The sequence below is a fragment of the Balaenoptera ricei genome, chromosome 8, assembly GCF_028023285.1.
Source record: "Balaenoptera ricei isolate mBalRic1 chromosome 8, mBalRic1.hap2, whole genome shotgun sequence".
Taxonomy (NCBI): Eukaryota; Metazoa; Chordata; class Mammalia; order Artiodactyla; family Balaenopteridae; genus Balaenoptera; species Balaenoptera ricei.
The window spans coordinates 35,345,835-35,370,559 of NC_082646.1; the positions used below are offsets into that span (position 1 = coordinate 35,345,835).

At 36.3% G+C, this 24,725-nt stretch overlaps 1 protein-coding gene across 1 annotated transcript in view; it reads right to left on the reverse strand.

The window, feature by feature from the left end:
• ARHGAP42 (Rho GTPase activating protein 42) overlaps nt 1–24,725 on the reverse strand; it is a 291,265-nt gene that overhangs the window by 50,789 nt on the left and 215,751 nt on the right. Inside the window, exons 6-9 of the mRNA XM_059930533.1 lie at nt 19,156–19,266; nt 9,537–9,641; nt 7,396–7,525; nt 1,010–1,110 (exon numbers count right to left, since the gene is read on the reverse strand). Coding sequence (XP_059786516.1) covers nt 1,010–1,110; nt 7,396–7,525; nt 9,537–9,641; nt 19,156–19,266 — 447 coding nt within the window. The remainder of the gene's footprint in view (nt 1–1,009; nt 1,111–7,395; nt 7,526–9,536; nt 9,642–19,155; nt 19,267–24,725) is intronic.

Genomic DNA, 24,725 nt, shown 5'->3' on the forward strand with positions numbered 1-24,725 from the left:
CTCCCAGCTCTAGGATTCTTAGATGATGGTTCAATTATTTAATTCATAGGTCCAATTGTTTGCCATATTCATATCTTAACTCACAAAAAGAGTGTACACTACGCAATAAAGGCGTTGTATTCTGTAGCACTTCCGCATATAAGGTACACTTTGTTCTGTACTGTTCACTACCCATGCGAGACATTCAGTGACTGATTTACTTTAGGGGTAAATAAGCATTGATTGATTTCTTCTGAGAAAGTTTGTTGGCCAGCATTTCAGTAAGTAGTACACAGTGCAGAAAAGGAAGTGGCATGCAGGGGCAAACCCGGGCTCCCACAAGAGACCACCTGGAAGAAAGACGCAGATGCCTTGAGCCTGGACCAGCCACTGACAGTCTCTATGGGCTGCTGGCGAACCAACAACGCAAACAACTCTACTGCCAGGGATAGGAGATGACACCTACCAAGGTGTCCCTACATTTAATATAACTGCTTATAAACATTCCATGGCCAAAATAAAAGAAAAATCCTGGCCACTCTTTTTAAGTCTTCAAGGTCACTAAAGTGAGAGAAAAATTTTTGACTTTTCAATTTTTAAAAATTGTGAGCACGTTTATTAGAAAAATAAGCACACATGATTTTTGTTTGTTTTGCTTCCATTACTTAAATAACAAGTTCAATTAAAAATAAAGGGCTTCCCTGGTGGCGCAGTGGTTGAGAATCTGCCTGCCAATGTAGGGGACACGGGTTCGAGCCCTGGTCTGGGAAGATCCCACATGCCGCGGAGCAACTGGGCCCGTGAGCCACAACTACTGAGCCTGTGCGTCTGGAGCCTCTGCTCCGCAACAAGAGAGGCCGTGATAATGAGAGGCCCGCGCACCGCGATGAAGAGTGGCCCCCACTTGCTGCAACTAGAGAAAGCCCTCGCACAGAAACGAAGACCCAACACAGCCATAAATAAATAAATAAATAAACCCCCCAAAAAAGTTAAAAATAAATAAATAAATAAATAAATAAAAACAACTCACCATTTTCCCACTGGATTTCATTTCTGAAACACTCATTGTAAATGTTTTACTTCCCTTATCATATGTACAATAATGTTTAGTCCATGTAAAACCAAGTGGTCCTAGTATAAGGAAACAAACATTACAGATTGTTAATAAATGATCTGTATCTAAGTTTGTACAGTTTTTGATGCCATGAAACACAACTGAGTACTTCCATAGACCATGCAAGTTGGGAATGTTTACTGTGAGTGAGAAAGGCTAGTCTGGAGCAAGAGTGGTGTAGGGTAGAGGGTCTTGCAGCCAAACAACTTGGCTTTATTTACAGTTCCGACACTCACTCTGTAAACTCAGGAGTTACTTTAGATCTGAACTTCAGTTACCTCATCTGTAAAAGTGGTATACTTGCATCCCGTAGAGGTAGGAAGAATGAGAAATGACAGTCTGAGGTACTATAACAGGTCTCCTTACTTCCATCTTTGTCCTCTATGTTTGAAACTGCCAGAAATACCCCGCTAAAAATTCAGCCAGGTCATTTCACCCCTTTGTTCAAAACCCTCCAGTCGTTTCCCACATTACCCCAGATAAAAACCAAAGGCCCCACATGACCTGGCTCCTCAGTATTGATCTCACTGCCTTTTGCCTCATACACTCTACTCCAGCTACACTGGCCCCCTTGCTGATCTCAGAACTCAGTGAATGCATTTCTACCCCAGGGCATTTGCACTTCACTGGACCACTTTTCCTTCAGATAGCTGCATGACAATGTCACTTCTTTCAGGTCTTTTCCTAAATGTCACCTTTATAAAATGGCCTTTTCTGTAGAGATAGCTAACATCACAGCACCCTCACCTTGATATTTCTTATCTCTCTTTCTTGTTTTAACTTTATTTCTTCACTTTACCACTGATAGGACTAACATTTTACTAATTCACCCAATTTATTGTCTGTATCCATCACTAAGGCTCTATGCGAACAGGAACCAGTGATGTTCTGCTGACTAGTATATTCTTAATCCTTAGAACAGGGCCAGACATACAGTTGTTCCTCAATAAAGATTTGATAAATGAATGAAGGAATGAATCACTCATCTTTCTCTAAAACCTTACTGACCATAGAGTTATTTCCTCTTAACACTAATCTGAAAAAAAGTGAATTCAAATTACTCTTTAAAATGAAAATAATTTCTACCATTTATATTAAAAGCTGTATATGTAAACCGCTCAATTTCTTTTTCCCCATAAACACAATCCTGCTGTGGTGTGCAACCCTTTCCCACAGTGCGTCACTTAATCATCCAGTAGTCTTAAAAACGGTTTAATGCTGCTTCACCAGGGCACAGGAATGCACCATAAGTTCAATTTTTTCATGACCCAGGTAGAAGACCTTTAGCTTTTCCCCAGGGAAGCCAATTATCCTGCACCCAAATGCCGTAGAGGGCTGAGTGGGTTGAAAATGGAGTTTGTTTCCTATAGCTTCTCCATGTAGGGTCCCATCTGGCTTAACACCTGGATCTCTCTAGCAACAATTATGTACAATGTTATTGCTGGCTTGGTTTTACAACCATATATCCAAAAGCAAGAAACTGAATTGTAAAAATGCACCGCTTGAGAAAAGTGTTTCAAGAGCCATTTGAATTTTTTTTCTTTAATAATAGTGCCCTTGGTGTCATGTTTAGCTTTAATACTTAAACCACTCCAGATTTTAAAATTATGGGGTGCAGCTATATACTTGGTAATTACTGTATAAGGATTACTGCAATTAACTTCAATTCTGTTTTGGGACCATTTCACACTATAATACTTAACAATACTTGTTGATAACTCTGTTACACGTGGTGTAAAACACTTACAGGCTTAGAGCTGATTAGTGGAAAGTGGCTGGATAGAAATCCTTATAGTGACTTTACTACTTAGGAAGCGATTTATGAAGCAATATTAACTGTAATTTTTAAATAAAGCTGCTGCAACACTCTGATGACATTTTAGACCCAAGGTGTTTTTTCCTGCCTCCATCTTAAGTTCAGAACCTCGTGCATTTAATCTTCAAGTGTGCGGCACACACATGCTACTTTCTTTAAAGTTGCCTGGCACCAGGCCAGGGCAGACGTTCTTAGGCAAGCAATTCTAAGTCCCTAAAAAAAGTCTGGGTAAATAGAATTTATTATAGCTCTAAAGTTGCAAAACAAAACAAGTTTAATTATCTTACCCAGTGATCATCTGAGGTTGCTGAGATGATGTCTGTGGAATGGGAGGGAATTAACATTCACTGAATACCTACTAAGTGCCAACATTTTATCTAGGAACTTTTAAAGTCAGACATTATAAAGAACATTTTACATAAAAGAAAATAAAGCTTAAGAGCTGCAGATGGTGCTACTTTCTTCATCAATAGGACATGAGATTGGAGTTGCTCTTTTCAGAGGAATGATATTTTTCAGGAGTTGTCTTAAGAATTAAATGAGATAAATATAAATTACACAGAATAGTAAGGGCTCCTAGAAGCACAATGGTATTATTATGCACCACTACTGATAACAGAGACATTTTACATACACTATCTCTAATTCTTGCAATATTACTATGAGATAGATATAAATATCTCTCTTTTATAAATGAGGAGACTGAGCTCAGAAAGTTGCCTACCCAGAATCACCCAGTTAACAGGTAGCATAAAATTCCAACATAGTTCTGTCTGACTCTGGACCCCATGCTCTTCCTGGTTAAACTGGAGTCTACTAGAATGCAATTTAATGTTTGCCTAGAGGTGGGTAACATACAAACCACATATCCAGATAAAGTGGAATGCTATGTCTAAACAGCAATAATCTGCTACCACCCCATTACATCCATGTCCATTTATCACTCAATTTACAGCTCTGATATTTACTATTGATCACTGGTTGCTAGTTGTGTGAGTTTATCTGGTGCCTTCCACTATAGAATAAACACCTTGAAGGCATATTCTTCATCTCATTTTCTGTTCCCCACAGGACTTATTCAGTGATAGCAAGAGTACAATCAATATGTCTTAGTGAACTGGTCAGATTTTCTTAATATAAACGCTTTCAAAGATTCCAAGTAGAAAGGGGCTTTGAATACTTGTCCCTTATAGAAAAATAATTCCAACAGCATATAAATCCATTCATTTTTTCTTTTTAAATCCCTAGGCAAGGGGAAGAGGGGTGGATGGTAAGTGGGAATTAAAGGAGGGAGGGATTATATTGGGGCATAAGAACACTTTTGAAGGTGATGGATATGTTGATTGTGGTGATGGCTTCACAGGTGCACACATATGGCAAAACTGATCAAACTGTACTTTTTAAATATGTGCAGTTTGCTGCATGCCAAGTGTGCCTCGTTAAAGCTATAAAAATAACACAGGCAGATATAGAGAAAAATGGAGGTGGAAGCTGTCGTGGGAGCAGGAAGACAACATCATAAGAGAGGATGCTAAAAACAGAGGAGCCCAACTGTGAGAGCCTCGAACGCCATGCACGGCCAGGGCCATCACAGGAGAGGCACAACCAAGCAATAATTGCAGGGAGCTGCTGGAAGCTCTCTGAGAATGGACTGAGAAGCACAAGCCTGGGGGTGAGAAGAGAACAGTTAGGAGGTCACTGCAAGACTGCGGAGATGGAGAGAAGGTGTGGGTTCAAAGTGAATCGACAAGACAAATGGACAGACTTGGTCCCAGGCTACGGAGAGACACTAGAGTTGAAGATTTACCTGAGTTTTGGAGTCTAAGAGTAGATGTTATCATTTAGAGGGCAAGGAACTCTCAGAAAAAAAGGTCAGTGCCACAAAGGGCTTTATGATCAGTTCAGCCTGACCCAGAGGAGAAGTCAGGTATCTTAGAACAAAAGATACCAACATCAGACAGCTGCATAAAACACTGCATTTTGTCCACCCATCCAGCCCTGAAATTATTAAAGGAACTATGCTTTTATTTTTATTATTTTTATTTTTTTAAACATCTTTATTGGAGTAGAATTGCTTTACAATGGTATGTTAGTTTCTGCTTTATAACAAAGTGAATCAGTTATACATATACATATGTCCCCATATTTCTTCCCTCTTGCATCTCCCTCCCTCCCACTCTCCCTATCCCACCCCTCTAGGTGGTCACAAAGCACTGAGCTGATCTCCCCATGCTATGCGGCTGCTGCCCACTAGCTATCTATTTTATGTTTGGTAGTGTATATATGTCCATGCCACTCTCTCACTTCGTCCCAGCTTACCCTTCCCTTTCCCCGTGTCCTCAAGTCCATTCTCTAGTAGGTCTGTGACTTTATTCCCGTCTTGCCCCTAGGTTCTCCATGACCACTTTTTTTTTTAGATTCCATATATATGTGTTAGCATACGGTATTTGTTTTTCTCTTTCTCACTTACTTCACTTTGTATGACAGACTCTAGGTCCATCCACCTCACTACAAATAACTCAATTTTCATTTCTTTTTATGGCTGAGTAATATTCCATTGTATATATGTGCCACATCTTCTTTATCCATTCATCTGTTGATGGACACTTAGGTTGCTTCCATGTCCTGGCTATCGTAAATAGAGCTGCAATGAACATTTTGGTACACGACTCTTTTTGAATTATAGTTTTCTCAGGGTACATGCCCAGTAGTGGGATTGCTGGGTCATATGGTAGGAACTATGCTTTTAGTTTGATCCAAATGTCCAACAGCTGGGGAATGGGTAAGCAAACCACGGCACCATCCAATGGATAAACTACCAAGTAGTAATTGAACAGGGCATATTTGAAGGTTATATACACAAGAATTTTGCTAGGTAATCCAAAGCTTTTTTGTTTAGAACAAGATATTGTATATTCACAAAGCTTTTAGCAACTGTGTTAACAATGGGGGGGGGGAACCTCAAGAAATAAAATATTACTGAGTTAAAATGAATAAAAAATCTTCAGGCAAGAGGATGGCACTTCCTCTACCAGATGCAGGTTTGAACAGGCCTCACTATCCACAAATTCTTCCACTCAGCAAAATGTGAGCTCCCCTCCAGGTACCCTCACAGTGAGGCTCTCAAATATGGAATAATTATTCAGTATTCAAACATTTCCTTAGAGTCCTGAGTCAAATCCATATACCGTATATATGACCAAAGAATCGGTCTTTTTCATGAAATTTTGGTAAAGCCTATTTAGGATATTCTAATTAGAGAATAGATAGGCAGGTAATCAGATTTACCATTTTAACATCTGAAAGCAGCAGACTGGTCAAAGGTAGTTACGAGAGAGAAAGTCCTGGAACCAGACCTCCTGAGCCAGCAGCCCTCTACCACCTATGTAGTAATAAATGTTTGCCAAGATAACTGGATCAAACTGTTATTTGTTTGCATATTGCTAAGGATTAAATGAGCATCACCTAGGCATGTAAAATATAAAATATGTTGGCATTTTAGTGATCATTTTGCATCCTGTCCAAAAAACTTTCACAGTCAACCCAACATCTACAGCTTCCGCATCTCAAACCCTTTAACTATAATGTCTTCTAACCAAAACAACTACATTGATGTATTGTCTACAGATAGAGAGACTTGGAGCAGTGCTACTGCATGTGGTCTGTGAGTCCCAGTATGTGAGAAAAAGTACAGAAAGTGAGAATAAGCATTTCAAAACTTTCAGAGCAATTTGAGATTACTGCAAAATCCAAGCACGTGATTTTTTGTTTTACGATGACACTGGTCCATGATGCACTGGAAGTAAAAAAACTGTTCCTTTAGCACAAACAGTAAGAGTGCTTTAGGGCATTCTGGTTTGAAATAGAGAGTTAATTTAGTCAGACTTGTTCCACTTTATGACAAGAAAGGACCCTAGTTATACAAGTTTGAATGGTTTTTTATTAATTTTTGTGAGAAAAACTTACTTAGTGTGAGGCAATGATAGTAGTGTTCTATTGGGTCTGATGCTTATTTCCTAACAACAGGAAGTAAAGAGTGCCAGTTTGACATTACATAATTGCCAGTTTTACTCCTGAAAACTGTCAGAGCACAGAATTAAATGAAATAATGCTGCTGAAGGGGAAAACTATTACCAAAGTCACCAAGATGATTCATCTGATAAAGGCTTTGATTTTTAATTCTCCATGAAACTTTAAATTGAGATTAGATAACACAATTAAATTCTAAACCTGAACTCGTGTTACTATATCATCATGAAAAGTGTAAGTTCCAAGTTCAATAACATACCAACTTAGAGACTCTAATGGTGCAAAGGGGAAGAACTTCCACACTTCGGTGGCAGTGGTTGGCAGAGCAGACTAAGTAGTATAAAGCTGTAAGGAATTTCAGTCTTCCTACTTGACGGAAAAGAAACTAACCAACTCACATCTCATAGAAACAGAATGTTAATCATAACAGACATTAACTTATCTCTTTGCAACTCACGTTTCTCCTGGACATAAAGGTAGCCTTCCATCGTCCACTGGCTGGGTGGTCTGTAATCTTGACTGGCAGATTTCATCCTTTGCATCAACCGCTCTACCTCTTGTCGCGTACTTTCAAAATTATTCCTTGTCTTAAGTAAACAGAAACAACAATTTCATTCATTGTTTTCTACCAGTTTTGAGGAACCTCAGCCTAAAGTTTCAAAACTGCAAATGGTGCAAAGGATAACCTTGATTCTTTCAGGACTGTTCACCATATCCACAACCCTCTCCGTTGAATCCTATGCTCTAATTTTGAATTACTTTAGTGAAACTTTGCTGAATGACCTTCTGCATGTTTCTCTTTGAATCTGTGTGTGTGTGTGTGTGTGTGTGTGTGTGTGTGTGTGTGTGTTTCATCCAATTTCCCGCTTAACATTACCTAGGGGGACAACTTATAGTTTTACAAATACGCAATACTAATTAAATAGAGTTTTATATGCCATAATACCTAAGGTAAAAAGGAAGATACACAGGGACTTAATTTCTTTTGGGGGTTAAAATAAATCCACATACTTTTGATACATGTGGCACTTACCAAGAAAAAAGTTCATCACTTTTATTCCAAACACTTTTTTGAAGACGTATCACTTAGCTTGTTTTTCAGAAATCCTAATATAGTTATCAAGAAGTCAGTGCGTAAATTAACTCATAAAAATGAATAGGTTTCCAAGTTCTAACTTCTTCTATTGTAAGAAATAGCTTATTCACATCATAGCAAGTTTACTTAAGGGAAGACATAGAAAGCATAAGGCTTTTCTCTATGAAAATCAATTTTGTATTCAGGCCACATTATCTCAACAATATTCATTTGGAAACATAAAAATCATCACCATCCAACTCTAAGATTTTGTTATGGCCCCTACTAAAAGACCTGAATCTCAAAGTAAGTTAAGAAAGTTTTCTTGATTGCCACTTTTGCCACTTTTCCCTTTTAAACATAAGGATCAGAATTTTTTCTAATACTTTACCTATCTCCTGTTCTCAAATCCCAGGAATCTTACTGTAATTGCATTTAATATGGAGATAAATAATAAAAATACTTTGGATTTTATAACTTTCCCTTTTAATATTTACTGAAAAAGCCCAAATGCATTCCATATTGAAAAACAATGGAATGAATTGAATGTGAAATCGATTCTGCTAGAAAATCTAGGTTAAATAAAAAGCTAAACTCGAAACACAGGTGGAATAAATCCAATCACATATTTCTCATGGGACACTCCAACTCCATATTTCTATTTGCTGAACATCTTTATAATGGCAAGAATCAGGTAAGGAGTGAAAGACATGCTTTTTATAGAAAATTAAGTGAAACCTTCACAAATTATTTTAGCTATAGAGTACTAGACAGGGTTTCAGAAATAACTTTTCATTTATACAAAATCCTCAACAATTAAGATTTTGTTATTTGTCATATTTGATCATGCAGAAATGGACTGGCTAACTTTTTTTTTAAGTGTAACTGGTGTTCAGCATACGTAAATCAGAATTTGTCTAACTATGCAATCAGATATTAAAAGGATTGATTGGAGAACTTTACAAAATAAACCCTGACAGAAATAGATAAGATGTTTGTAAATAATTCTCCCTGTAGCTTTAAAGCAGCTATTATGAATGCTTCAAAACCACATTTAAATTTATTTTTACAAAACACTAAATATCAGCTATATAATAGTACAACTTCAGGGAGGAAGGGACAGTGTGAAAGTCCACCTGTTCATTTCACAAATATAGACATGCTGCCCTCTCAGGAAATACAACTTGCCTAAGGTCACCCAATAAAATAATGAAAACGCTAGATAAAGGCAAAAGCTTCCAAGGTTTCTGCACCTCAGATATTTTTATTTTTATGAAATTTGCCAGTTTATATTTTTCTAACTCTAAAGAGTTAATAAGATTAACTCTTTCCTGGCATACTTTCAACCAGCAATTATAAAAAAAAATTAATAAATTTATTAAGTGGTTTTTCTAAATGAGTGAGCTTTTTTTGTACTTAGGTAAGTTTTTGAAAGATTCCAAGGTTCAATTTGGTCATAACTCAGTTGCCCTGGGATCATTTTATTCACTAAGGAGAGGCAGTGAGAACAGGTATAGTCTTACATTCTGCAAGTTGAACTGCAGCTGTTGTTTATATGGTGCAAATTCCTGGGCGAGTTCATATCCCTCGTGGTAAAAAGTAAATAAACCCTGAAGGAATGACAAAAGCTGCAAAAATAAAGAGATAAAAAAGAAACCATGAAAACGTGCTTTTTAAAAATGATGATCAAATATAATAAATTACAGAAATTATATTTCATTCTAATCTCTCAAGCTAACAAATTTTGAATCTCCTTAGCTAAGTAGGCACTAGAATTATGGATGTGAAACAGAAGACATGGAAGTTAATTTTTACTTCCTTTTTGGTAGACGTGATTTAATATTTAAGTCTTGTCACGGACAGGTGTCAAGTCAAGTTAAGTACTCTAATCTTCCAATGCACTGACGAAATATCCAGGAGAGAACATTAATGGGGATAAAGACCAAAGGAACATAGAAGAGATTCTAACCAAAATAGGAAGAGATTCTAACCAAATTCAAACATGTGCAGATATGAGGAAGACTAAACCAGTAAATTAGAGATAAAAGTACCCAAGGAAAGGAATAAGGATGGTCAGATGAAATTAAGAAAAATATCACAAGGTGGCAGTACTGGTTTGGGTATTAAACAGACAACACTTAAGCAAGCAGCAGGAAGAACTCAAAACAGAGGGAAGAGTTGAGCAAAAACATGGAGCTAGATACAGATCTTTCATGTAAGAGTTAGAGTAAAATCTCCTTTAGAAAAGCACAATTTCTACGATCCTAGCCTTCTAATCCCAAATTCATATGCGCTTATTTATGATGTTCTTATTTGTAAAGCAAGAGCAGCTCTCCATAGAGTTACAGGACACAGTTGTTTGTATGAAATGTTATAACTGAAAAATAATTTACTTAAATTTTTTCATTTAATTCACTGGGATTTTATTCCACAGACATGTCCACCAATTCAATCTCATCCACAACTTCTTCCTACAATAAAGTTAGAAAATATTTTTGAGAAGTGGCTAATGTTTTTCTAATTCAAATAGCATAATATGTCTGTAAACTATTATTTTAAATTAAGGAAGAAACACAATTTGAAACCATTTTCATATGTGAATAACATCCTGTCATTTCCTCTGTCTGGGGAAGAAGGAAGATTCAGCTAAGCATCAACTGGTATGTGTGTCATGATTTCCAACAGTTAAATACTGATTCTACAATGACCTAATGCTCTTCTTCCTATAACAAGTCAACTTCTTACAAAATTATGTTCGTTTTGGAAAGCATATACTTTCAAATTGGTTTTAAGTTGTTATATTTCAAAGAATTTCCTTCACTTGTTCAACAGTTCCTGATAATGTGTCCAAATGTATTGTTTGCAAATTTTAGAACTATTTTACACTGTCAATGTTACATCAATAATTATTTTCAAAACTAAAATTCAATAGCTTATCCTTTACTAAAAGGATGCCATATTTGTTAAATTATCCAATAATTTAAGATATATAGTTTGCACATACTGTGGTCCAATTAAAAAGAACTGTGTCTTAAAATAGGATTAAAATTACCTTTAATTAACTGAGGCTTGGATATGTAGATTTAGAGATTTTCAGAGACAAAATAAGAAAATACTTTTGAAGTATTTAGGCCTTCTAAGTATCTGAATAATAGTTTATGAAGTTGCTGGAAGGAGTATTGTTTAATTTTTTAATGTCTATAATTAGCCCACAATTAAACTGTCTTATTAGGAACTGGATGCCATAAAAGAAAGATACTATTCTAATATCATGCTAAGTCCAAAGAATCTAACTTATGAAGAAGAGACTTTAAGAATACCTGCAATAAATATTCCTATGAAACACCCAATCCCCTGAGATTCATCTCCTATTGGCAACTTCTGGTAAAATTCAGATTCACTTAGTAGCAAACAAATATGTTTTAATCTCACAATGCATGCTGAGCACCCACTAGGAACAGCACAGCTCTTTGGGAGGTACAGAAAAATTATATACAAAGAGCCACCTATCTTTTACTTTTGTCCCACATCTACTTTGGAAGTAGCATTTGGGAAAGTTTAATAAAGACAGCATGTATGAAGTAACTGCCTCTAGATGGTAGCAAAGTTAAACATTTCTTAGGTTTGAATATATACTCATTTATTTCATCCTCAATAAATTCCATGATGTTAAATTAAGGAAACTTAATAGGACAGCCTGACAATCTTTAAGAATTGCATCTCCCACGTGTCATTTTCTCTGTTCAATGTGCCTGAGTGGGTGGAGTGGTGGGAGAAAGACTACTGTCTCAGCTTGACCTTAAAGTAAACCTGGCTTTTAAATAACAGTAACAATCACTACAAACTACTAGATAGATTAGGTTTTAATATTAAGAAAGGCACTTTTATCATCAGGACAAACTCATATAGCATTTCATTATTCCCAAGGGCTTTAGAATCAAATGACTTTTCCACTCCAAAAACCTGACCAAATGTAAAAACTGATACTGCCTTTATAGATAATCATTTAGCAAAACCCATTACAAGTCAGTAAGGGAACAGCTATTCATAATTTCCCAGCCCATTAATCACCAGGTTTCAAGCCTTAAGGGCCCACAGTTACCAGTGATACTGTGAATAGCAAAGTGAAAAAAGGTGTCGGGGTTTAGCATGGGAGTGAGGGGCAGACCTCCGAAGCAATATGAAGTAATTCCAGTAATTCCAGATGACTGCTGTCCAAACTGAGCAGCACTGGGGTAATCAACACAGTGTGATACTGGAACAAGGACAGACCTATAAATCAGTGGAGGAGAGCTGAGAGTCTAGAAGTAAACCCATACATCTATGGTCAACTTATTTTCCACAAGGGTGCCAAGACCATACAGTGGATAAAGAATAGTCTTTTCAACAAAGAATTCTTGGACCACTGGATAGCCACATGCAAAAGAATGGAGTTGGACACCTATGTCACACCACAGACAAAAACGAACTAAAACTGGGTGAACCAAATGGTATGTGTATTATTATACAACCCAATAAGGCTGTTTTTTTAAAACAATAAAAACAAACACTTATACACAGAGCACCACAATGCACTAAAAGAGATCAAAATCTTATACAGGTGTTTACATTTGGCCACTGAAATCTCTAAGAAGATTGGAAAAGCAGCGCAAAGGCAAGGCATCAATTTTCATCCTGTACAGGTGTCTGGCCTGCAAGTTACTGCTGTAGTCTCTGCTATTCTTTACTTGGAGGAACAGAAACATATTAGAGGACAGCTTCAGAATGACTACAGAGTGCTTTAAGTCTAATGCATGGAAGCTCAGAGGAGTTTATTGAATGGAAATGAAAAAGTATCAAAATCTAACCCAATAAATGAGGAAACTGAAGAAAAAAAAGAGAGTCAAGGATGGAAAGTGGTCAGTCAACTGTGGCTTAGGGAGACAACTTTTAAAAGAGGGTGATGAAAGAAGGATGAGAGAACAAATGAATGAATGAATAGATACGTACATAGATTCAATTAATTTAAAGAGCCAAAATTTTTTGAAGTCATGGCTATATACTGCCTCAGCAGTAGAGTCTCACTGGAGTTTCTGAAGGTAAGAATTTCTAAGATCTCAAGGGGATGGAATTCAGATGAAGTAGCAATAGGGAGAGGTAAAATTCTGTGGTAAAGGAACAAAACAAGGAAGAACAGTCAGCTTATCTTTTCAACTAAATGGGAATGAAGAAGGTAATGTGGCCATTGATGTGATTAAGCCCAGCAGAAGCTACGTTTAGACCAGGCCTTTACATGATGGAATTTTTTTTTTTTTATTTTGGTTGGTTAGTTTTTTGTTTTTTTAATTTTTAATATTTTAATTTATTTTTAAAAATTTTTATTGGAGTATAGTTGATTTACAATGTTGTGTTAGTTTCAGGTATATAGCAAAGTGAATCAGTTATACATATACATATATCCACTCTTTTTTAGATTCTTTTCCCATATATGAAGTACAAGGGGATGAGTTAGCCAAACACATAGAATGCATTTTTCTTACTTTTCCAAAATTCTATTCACTATCTAACTACTATTATATATTTCAGATGTTCAATGACAGTATCTAGAACTAAATCCAAAAACCAACACAGTTTTTATTTAAAAATATACGAGCTGAGGAGAGCTTTATTGTTTCATTTTTATAGAATGATTGCACTTAGGTTTTCAGCAGGATAGAAATGTAACCTTTAGTCCTACAGTGTTTTTTTTTTTTTTTTAAATGACGTTATCTTATATTCTCACTTTAATTTACCCTAAATTAAATTTTCTACATTAAGGCTAACCAATCATATTGAAAAAGAACACAAAAGGTTTGACTTTCAAGACCTGAAATATACTATTATATACTAGATATATATATACTAGTATATATAGATATACACATACATATATATACATATATATATATATATATATATATATATATATATATACTAGTATATATACTATCTCTATACTATTTGATAGTCTTCTTTAACTTAGCAAGTAGCTGGTGTTCAGTCTCAAAATTATTCAAACTTTTTTAGAGAACCCACAAAGCATTTTATAGTATACTTCATGATATAATAAGTTAAAAAACTAAAGCATGTTAACTAAATTACCTGAAATTTTCTTCAAAAAATGATTTAAAATTAAATTCAGCAGAATAAGGGAAGAGGATCAAAAGCAGTGTGCTTTAGTTTATATTGAACAGTTTATTTTCATTTGTCATATGAATTTTAAACATAATTCAAAAAGACTAAAATGAAGTCTAAAGAACACTCTAAAATGAAAATGTTCTTACGGAATTTAGATGTATACTTTGAAGCATGTTAAAATTAAAAATGTGTTTTTGAAAAAGCTTTATCTGGCTTTGAAGCCACACTAATAAATGATTCATCAATACTGTTTTCATATCTAGTAATAACAGTCCATGTGAGAGCTCACACTAGCTGATACCTTGCTGATGTTAATAACGAACCAGGCAATTACTCTGTGCATTACCTGTGTCGGTTGAGACTCATCACAATCCTGGGAACTACATACAAATTTTATCCCTGATTGACAGATAAAAACCTGAGGCACACAGAATTTGAAAAGTGTGCCAAATTCACACAGTTATTAAGACTGAAGCCAAATTCCATCTTATCGTCACTCAGCCATTATACTTTTCTGTCTCTACATGGAAAGTGGCCAGTCACCTGTGGCCTGGGGAGACAACTTAAAACAGGATGATGAAAGAAGGATGGAAGAACAGGTGAATGAATGGACAGGTATGTGCCCTGACTCAAGTACCTTTACCAAAGTAAAGGTCAATCTCTTACTTTCTTTTTCTTATTTTAAGGAATCAAAATAGCTTTACAATCCAATTTTCTAGGGTCATCCATTTTATTTGGTCAGAGCAAGTATTAAGAAGAACTAATTTTTGTAATCAAGTAGCCATTAAGGCAGCAGGTGGTACAAAACAGTAACTCCAGACTTGGGTTCTCGATTCCTTGTTCTCCCCCTCTTTAGGTTTGTGACCTCAGGCAACTAATAATCTTTCTGTGACTTAACTTCCTCATCTGCAAGGATAACAGCTACCAATAATAAAGCCGTGGTGGGGTTCATGTGGGAGAACACAGAAAACATGGGACACATAGTAGTTGATCACAAAACATCAGTCCAACTAAGTACTCTCAAAGGCTATAATCAAAACATACACCAACTGCAGCTGAATGAACCATAAAGGAGTTGTCATAAAAAGATTCTTTTGGTTTTCTGAATCACAAACTTTCATGTCCCATAACAGACTTCTGAGACACTGGGGTTAAACTCTCTTATGTAGGTTGTTCATGTTCAGCTACTTCTCAAGCTTTTTCTCCTAATCCCTCAAAATTCTCAGAAGCTCCGGGCAACTCTGAGAAGTAGGAGGATCTTACGATCAAGAGTCAGGAGATGATGTTTCTCTCTTGCTGATCTCTTTTCCCCCATTACAGACCTGAACTCAAATATCTTTTCGGCAAATCTGAAAGGTTACAGCTAGGACTGCTGGACAGAAATATAATGTGAACCACAAATGCAAACCAATGTGAAATTTTTAACTTTCTGGTAGTCACAAGAAATTTAAACCAAGTGAAATTTAATATTTTGACAAAATGTAGTCAAAAGATTATCATTTCAACATGTAATCAATATAGAAGAGGTTTTAATGATATTTCACATGCTTTTAAAATATTTTTTTGTACTAAAGCCTTTTCAATCTAGTATCTATTTCACACTTGGAGCAAATCTTAATCTACACTAGTCTCATTTCAAGGGCTTGACAGACAAACACAAGTAGTTGCTACCATACTGGGTAGTACGGGTCTAAAATCATGAGTTAGCTACCATCACTTTCTAAATAAAGTATGATAGATAAACAGAGGGGAAAAAAGGCCATTAAAATCATATAGCTAATGGAGAACTGAGTTTAAAAAGCTGGCTTTCTGTATACTTCAAAAATAATAATTTATAAAATATATATAAATGCCCCCTCTTTTTTCCTTGTATTAGACCTAGATTCTCCTTAGAATAATGACACCGTAGGAACATCTATTCCTAATATCATCTGAATATTCTGTAGAAGTTTTATCATAAGTACAAATTGACCCTTAAACAATTTGGGAATTAAGGATGCCTACACACACACACACACACACACACACACACACACACACAACCTTTGCAACTCTGTATATAACTTTACAGTCCTGCCTTGGTACGTTCTGCATCTTCAGACTCAACCAACCAGCAGATTGTGTAGTACTGCAGTATTTACTGAAAAACATCCAAATATAAGTGGGATCCACAAAGTTCAAACTCATGTTGTTCAAAGATCAACTGTTGTGGGATCTTGACATTAATTGAAACAATGTAAAATTATCTCAAATGATCATCATAAAGTAAGGATATTATTTAATGGGAATCACCAGGACTATTTATATTTTCTACTTGATATCATACAATCTGTATGAGATTAGTTGCATCCCTAAAGTATTTTGCTTTACTCTAATGCTTATTTGTTAAATAAATCTCAGCTAAACTAGCATAGACTGCTTCATTTCTGCAATATAAAACTTTATGCAACAAGAATTGGATTTCTGCAGAAAAAAACCTGCAAAGATATTAAAGTATCCTCATGTTCTTTTATGTTTATACCTCCTCCGGGCTTTGTTTTTGAAATTTTAAAAGCTTTTTTCCTGCAAATTGATTTGTAAATGCATAACCTAAAGAGTGACATGCCCATGTTCTATTGCTCCCATTTCTATTCTTCTCTACATTGGGGTGGAAATTAAGTAAAACCCCGTGGATGAGACTTTGCGGCTGGAAATGAGAAGGAGACTAAACTGACAGTACTATTTGGTTTGGCCAGACATTCTAATAGGAAAAATCCAGCAGCCAGGAAAATATTTTGGAAGAAGGACAATTTTAACATCGACCTTGATTGTGGTGTCACCAGAAAGGCATGCATTACAGAAGACTTATCAGACCATCCCAGTTCGGGATACAGTAGAGGGAGAGAAGAAAACACATTTCAATTGAAGGACAATTTCCATTTCTCTTCCTATATTATCACAAAAATTCATAAATTCTTATCATTCCTTCTGTGACCTATGAGCAAACAATTTTACAACGTTTTCTTTATATACCTGATGTCATCTTACAGAATGGTCTAGTTCACTGTTCCCAGACAGGATGGGCTATAAGAGAGGCTCAGATGGGGAAATAGGCTACCTGCATACCTCTCCAGAGAAAGAGAGGTACTACAGGTGTAAAAGGATCATTCCAGGTGTGAGGAAGAACCACAGAGAAGATGAGCACAGTATCTGAAGGGAATGGGAACAGGTAATGAAGGAGTATGAAGGAAAACCATCAGAATTAATGGGGGCATTCTAACAAAGAGCTAAAATTCAGAAATTCCAAGAGGCAGGCCATAAAGAGGAAGTTTGCCAGCAAGGAGAGAGGCTTCAAAAACCATGATAGACTTCAGAGGCAGGACTTATTACTCCATGAGAAGGGAGTAGGAATTTTAAGCATTAGTCATCTTCGTTGACTAGGGCTTATTAGGCTGACTAGTTGTCCATGAACCCCAGATGAGTTTCGGAGAGCCCCCCAAAAAAGTTTAATCAGATCCTCAAAGCATCTGCTAAATAAGAGGTTATCAATTCACCCTAAGGGGTTTAAGGACTTAGCTCTTTGGCAAACGGAACTTGGAGTCAAGGCTGTCATCCCAAATAGAGGGTTAAAGTTAAATTCCTGAGCCTGTGGTGTGGCCTCTGGTTCCTTAAATCCTTCTAGCTGAAGGGCTCGCCTTAGAAACTTGCCAAGTGTCCAGCAGACTGTCAGGTGGCTCCAGCTGAAGGGAGAGGAGTGAAGCAGAGGTGCTGGGAGCCAGGCAGGGGCTGATGGCTCTTCCCAGACTCTGCTCTGTCTCAGTTTCCCATCATCTTTAGGGAATCACTGATGGGTTTTCATCAGGAAATAAAATTTTCAAATATATTTTGAAATGGATCTTCCCTTCTCCATGTCACCTCCACTAAAATAGGAATAGGGTATTTTATTTCCCATTATAAATAGATTTTTTATAAACTGACATAGGAAGAAAAGTATGGCTTAAATTATATATTTGATTTCTTACATATTTTATGATTGCTACTCCATCATCACATGGGAACTGAGCACTATCTTGGCTGTAGAACTCACCCTTATTCATCATAGATGATACCTCATGAAGATGCCTACTCAGGCAATATTGTAACATATTAGGGTATTACTTGGGAAAAAAATGCTAAGAAAATGAAGTAAGCTTATAAAGACCAGCCACCTGTTCTTTTTCTATAATGCAGTTTACGTTAGGGAATCCATTACTTTTTACACTGACTTAGGAAAATAAATGACTTCACTGGAAAGTCAGGCAGGTCCCAGCCTTGCAAGGAAGCAGGGTGGAATGAAGGAAGAAATACAGCCTTACCTCTTCTCCCTTCAACTAAAGGTTTGGTAAATGGGTCACTTTAGTGGTGAGGTATATTCCCTTAGGTATATGTAATATACACGCCTTAATTTTTAATTTTAGGTTTTTTAAATCAATAGGCTATTCTTAGGGCAGTTTTAGGTTTATAGAAAAATTGAGCAGAAATTATAGAATTCATAATATGTATAAAATAGATAATAAGAGCCTGCTGTATAAAAAATAAATAAATAAAATAAAATTTAAAAATTCAAAAAAAAAAGAAATTATAGAGTTCACATACACCCCCTTGGCCCCTACCCACACAGAGTTCCCATTATTAACATCTTGCGTCAGTGTGGTACATTGGTTACAAGTGATAACCCAATATTGACATATTATTATTAAAGTTCATAGTTTACATTACAGTTCACTCTTGGTATTGTACGTGTTATGAGTTTTGACAAATGTATAATGAATAACATGTATCCACCATTACAGTGTCCTATAGATTAGTTTCATTGCCCTAAAGTGCTCTGTGCTCCACCTACTCACCCTCCCCCACTCCTCTCTCTCCTTTTATTTTTAAAAAACATAATTTTCAACAGAAAAAAAATGCAAATTTTGTTTCAGAGATGTACTGTACCTACTATTTTATAGGGAAAATAAATCTTACCGGTTCGACAAATTCAAACTTCTTTTTTTCTTGAACCTCTTGAATTTTAAAGACATATTCTAGTGATGCCTCATAGAAGTTTTGATGCTCTCGGTCAATCTGTGTATCTGCCTAAAAAGAACAAAAAAGGCAAATCATGACGTGGGGAGCGATTACTGAAGGTTCTCTGTTAGAGAGGAACTCAAATCCTGTTTTCCTCTAAAATCTTTTTAAAAAAATTAAGTCCTTCAAAAAGTTTGAATATAGCAATTATTATGTCTTGGGAATACAGAGGCTAGGAAAACATAGTCCTTGCCCTCAAGAGCTTATAGTGTTTTGAACGGGAAGAAAAATGCACACACACACACACACACACACACACACACACACACAGCAAGCACACAACATTCATTACATTAAAAAATTATTATAAAAGGGGTATGTAAAAATATGTGAAAATCTATGGGAATCACAAGAAAGAGACTAAATTCTGGGAGAAAATGGTGGTGTTCTGAATCTTAAGATAAATAACTGGCCGTGAAGAGTCAAAGATAAAAAAGAGTTTACTCCCATGAAAAAGTAAAAAAGCATGAAAGAGTCTGACAGAGTTTGCCTTCAGAGTAAGTAAGTGGAAGGAAGGAGGGAGAAGCAAGGCTGGAATCACACTATAAAAGATCATGAAAACTGCATAATGTTTGAATTTAATTGAGGAAGAATCATCAGAGATTATTTTTGTGTATGGTGTTAGGGAGTGTTCTAATTTCATTCTTTTACATGTAGCTGTCCAGTTTTCCCAGCACCACTTATTGAAGAGGCTGTCTTTTCTCCATTGTATATTCTTGCCTCCTTCATCAAAAATAAGGTGACCATATGTGTGTGGGTTTATCTCTGGGCTTTCTATCCTGTTCCATTGATCTATATTTCTGTTTTTGTGCCAGTCCCATACTGTCTTGATGACTGTAGCTTTGTAGTATAGTCTGAAGTCCGGGAGCCTGATTCCTCCAGCTCCGTTTTTCTTTCTCAAGATTGCTTTGGCTATTTGGGGTCTTTTGTGTTTCCATACAAATTGTGAATTTTTTTGTTCTAGTTCTGTGAAAAATGCCATTGGTAGTTTGATAGGGATTGCATTGAATCTTAGATCTTAGATTGCTTTGAGTAGTATACACTACCAAATGTAAAATAGATAGCTAGTGGGAAGCAGCCACATAGCACAGGGAGATCAGCTTGGTGCTTTGTGACCACCTAGATGGGTGGGACAGGGAGGATGGGAGGGAGACGTGAGAGGGAGGAGATATGGGAATATATGCATACGTATAGCTGATTCACTTTGTTATAAAGCAGAAACTAACACACCATTGTAAAGCAATTATACTCCAATAAAGATGTTAAAAAAAAATCATCTGAGAATATTAAACAGCAGAGCCACATATTAGGTAAACTCTTACAGAGATAATACTGGTGACAGAGCCCCCAAATGTAAAGGTTCCAAGCAATAAATCATGCTCCATCAATGCAATGCACATTCTCTTCCCACTTCTATGCCCACCATCGTCCTTGGATGCTGTCTTTAAAACTGACTTTGGTTTAGTAGGGAGGCATGATTTTACTTTCGTTGCCCAGCTACACACTCCTCACTGCCAGCTGAGATTACTAAAAGCAGATGAAAAGAATGGCCTCTCTGGAATACTAAGTATTTGCCAACAACAATTTGGGAATAGGACATTGTTTTGTAGCCATTTTACAATGATAATTTAACAAACAAAAGCTTAAAGAAAGATAAAATTAGGTTTGCTGGCTTAGCATAGCATCTTAAAACTTCATTTGAAAGAAAGACCTTTAAAAATAATTATATATACTTACTACTTGCTATGCAATTATTTATATAATTTAAAATGGCCCAATATTATAAGCAACTCAGTAGGGATTTTTAAACTTGAGAATTTCAAGTTTATAAACTAATACATAAGAAGAACACATAAATCAGGTAAGAAATATGGACCAGAAGCTTCTCAGCACCCAAAGTCATTATTCCACACAAATCATATATATTTTCTTTTTATCACTGCTTAGAGGAACACACTACGTATAGAACAAACGGTAAGGGGGTACAGGTGGTGGTATGCTAATAAATGTTTAACAACTGGCTCTCTTGCAGGTGGGGGAGCATGTCTGATTTGCAGTATTTGCTGGTTTCTGTGGTAAAATATTCCCAAAATAGCCAGCTCCAAATCACGAACACAACATCACTGAACGAGTGATGAGAAAGAGATGAAGAAATCAGCTCTCCAAGAGAAAGCTTCAGTACACCATTGGGTGTAAAGGATGCAAGAATAATTTCAGTCTCAGAGATAACAGTCTATTCCACAAGTTATTTCTGAAGCTTTCATTTACTTTAAAAGATAGTCTTTGTGTCAACTAGCACACAGGAACAAACTAGAATGTTGAGACATCTTAGAGCCTAAAATGATTATTTCTGGTCAACAAAGCTGTGCAGAAAAGTTAGCAGAGCAGGCATGAATACTATCCATTGAAAGGCCTGCTTACAAGGTTGGCCCTTGGCTGGCATATGGGAATGTGGATTTTGGGAGGGTTCCCACCAGCCTAACTGATAAGAGTAGTTCACTATGCTGAAACTGTGCAAACAATATGGTTTATTTTGAACACCTGCTTTCTTTCTGGGAGTCTGGAATTTGGGTACATGATGGGCAGAGGGTGCCTATACGACCAGCCCCCAGTAAAAACCATGGGCACTCAGTCTATGAGTTTCTAGTAGACCACATTTCACACATGTTGTCACGACTCATTGCTGGGGGAATTAAGTCCTATGTGTCTCCACTGGGAGAGGATTCTTGGAATTTTGTGCCTGGTTTCCCCTAGACTTCAACAACTAAATTCAATATACCGAATCTGCTTTGAAAGGTCATCTAGAATGCACAGTGCTAAAAGAATACAATAGCTGAATTCTTTTCTTCAGTACAAGATTTAGAAAGACATTCTTTTACCTCAGACGAATTCCTTTAGTACTCAAGCTCATAGTGTGTAGCAGACACTTACATACCCACTAGCAACTGTCATGTATTTTGTACTGGAGAAGTAGAATAACTATGTAATTTATTGTCTAAACTTTTAAAACTGAAAGGGAGTAGTAATTATTCCAGAACAACAGGTATAAGCTGTTATTTATGTGGCAAAGTCATCCTAGTAAGGAACCAAGTTAATTGCATAAGAAAACCACATAGTTCTGTAGGTACCTAACTTCTTCCCCAACCACAATAAGCTGTCTCAATTCAAAATAGAGGAAAAAGGCTCAGGTGATATTTGCTGAATCATTCCCAGAGGAGAAAGGATTTAAGCTGGATGCTGAAGAATGGAGAGGTTAGAGTACATGGAGATAAAAGAAGAGTTTCGGTGAGGGAATAAAGTCAGGAGAAGTTATGTTTTGGTAGATAGATCGAAAGGGTTGGTTTGAAACAGTCAGAAATGAGAATTGAGGCAAAATAGGGAGAATGAGTGCAAATGTCATCCTATAAACCATGCAAAAGTTTGAGGAGGGTGTAGACAAGATCAGAGGTGAACCTGAAGAAGATTAAAGGGAGGACAGTGTAGAATGTGTTGACTCAATGGTAAAGCTGGGTGCATGTGAGTATAAGGAGAGCTCTTATTTGATAAGGGTAAAGGTGTTTGGTATATCCTAGAAGGAGAAGTTGAAGGATGTGGGTGTGAGAAGCAAGGGGGGAAAAAAAAAAGTCAAAGATAATTTTGACACAAGAAATAATACCAGCATTAACAGAATTAAAGAAGTGAGAAGCAGGAGCAAATCTGAGAAAATGTGTGAGATTTCACATGTGTCACTACGGTGTTGTAGTCTGAAGTCCTGGTAACCAGTCAGTGGACAGTGCAAAGGTGGTCAGGTATGATGGTGGGAGATACTCGCCGAGATGTTACAGACAATATGGAAGGAGCAGAGCTGGCAGGGACACAGACTGAAGGATACGAATAGAGCTATAAGGTAGAACCTGAGGGATTCCCTTCACTCAGGAAGTGGGAAGAAGAAGAACCTTTTGAAAGCATATTTAGTGATAGATAGAAACCCAAACTCTGGGTTCCTAAAAGGAATCCCTTTACTTTTTTCCTAACTATAAAAGTAATACATATTCATTACTATAAGTTTATTCATTGTTCATTATTATAACAGGAAAATGTAAAGAAAATAAAAATTGCAGCCCCACTATCAATATTTTGATGTGTAACATGCACACAAACACAAACTTACTTTAAAAAACCTGAATAAAAGTGTACATTCTGGTTTAAATCCTGTTTTTTTTTTTTTTTTTTCCTCTTAGGCTAAAAAATATTTCCAAATGTCTTTAAATGATTTTCCAAATAAAACTTTTCACAGCCATATCAATTCCATTTTTGGCCAAGCTATATTTGTATATTTATCCCAATCATTCTTTTGTGCCATTTCAGATGTTTCTAAAATTTGCATTGTGAATAACTCTTGGATCAACATATTTACACAATTTATTTTTATGCTTATTTCTGATCATTTCTTTAGGGAAAATTTCTATCAATAAAATCACTTCAACTCTCTTGTACATATAACATTGATTGAAATATGATGTCAAATTTACCTCAAAAGTTATTGAATGGTTTCATATTCCCACCAGAAAAGCAAATGTGTGCTCAGTTTCCCATACCTTCACTAACAATGGATATTATATTTTAAGAAAATAAAATAACATGCTGCTACTATTATTAAATTGCACTTTTTAATACATGTGACATTGAAACTTACAATATTTATTATGGTTTATATTTCTTCTTTGATGAAGTGCCCTTTCATATTCTTACCCCATTTTTTCCACTAAAGTCTTTATCTTTTTCACACTGATTTGCAAGCACATCTTATATATAAGAGATGGTTATCCTGTGTTATATGTTGTATAAATTTCCTAACACTTTGCCTTTTAATTTGCTTTAATTTTTTTTTGAAATAGATTACTTTCATGCATTCTGGTCTTTCTACATTTCCTTTATGATCTCTTCCTCTTATTTTATGCTTAGAAAGAAATTATGCATTCACATATCAAATATTACTTCTTTTCATCTACTGTAAAGCCCATAATTTTGACGAGTCTGGTTCCAATTCTGTTTGCTCCAGTGGTCCATCTAGTTGATGGCCTTGGAGCTTTACCAACACAAGCTGACCCCTAATTCAGTCCTGGTAATGGGCAGTCACTTATTTTCCATGAGCAAAATGAACAAAGAGTCAGCTGTGCCAGTGAGAAGGCACAGAGGGGTCTTTCTGAGAACTTAATAGGCTTGGTGCTGACAGAAGGACCAGAGCTGCTCTGGAATGGAACAGATGACTTTTAGTACCATGTTACAGAATTAAATACGTGTGTGGCAGCATCACCCTATAACAGGTTTGACTCCTGGAAGGATAGAGGAATAAATAAAAAGGAAGCTACGTTTTTCCTTGTCTACATTATATGCTCTGAGGAGTTTCTCTGCACAATATCTGTTTGTATTCTATTGCGGGCTGTGCCTCCTGGAAAAAAAGTGTGTGTGTGTGTGTGTGTGTAGTG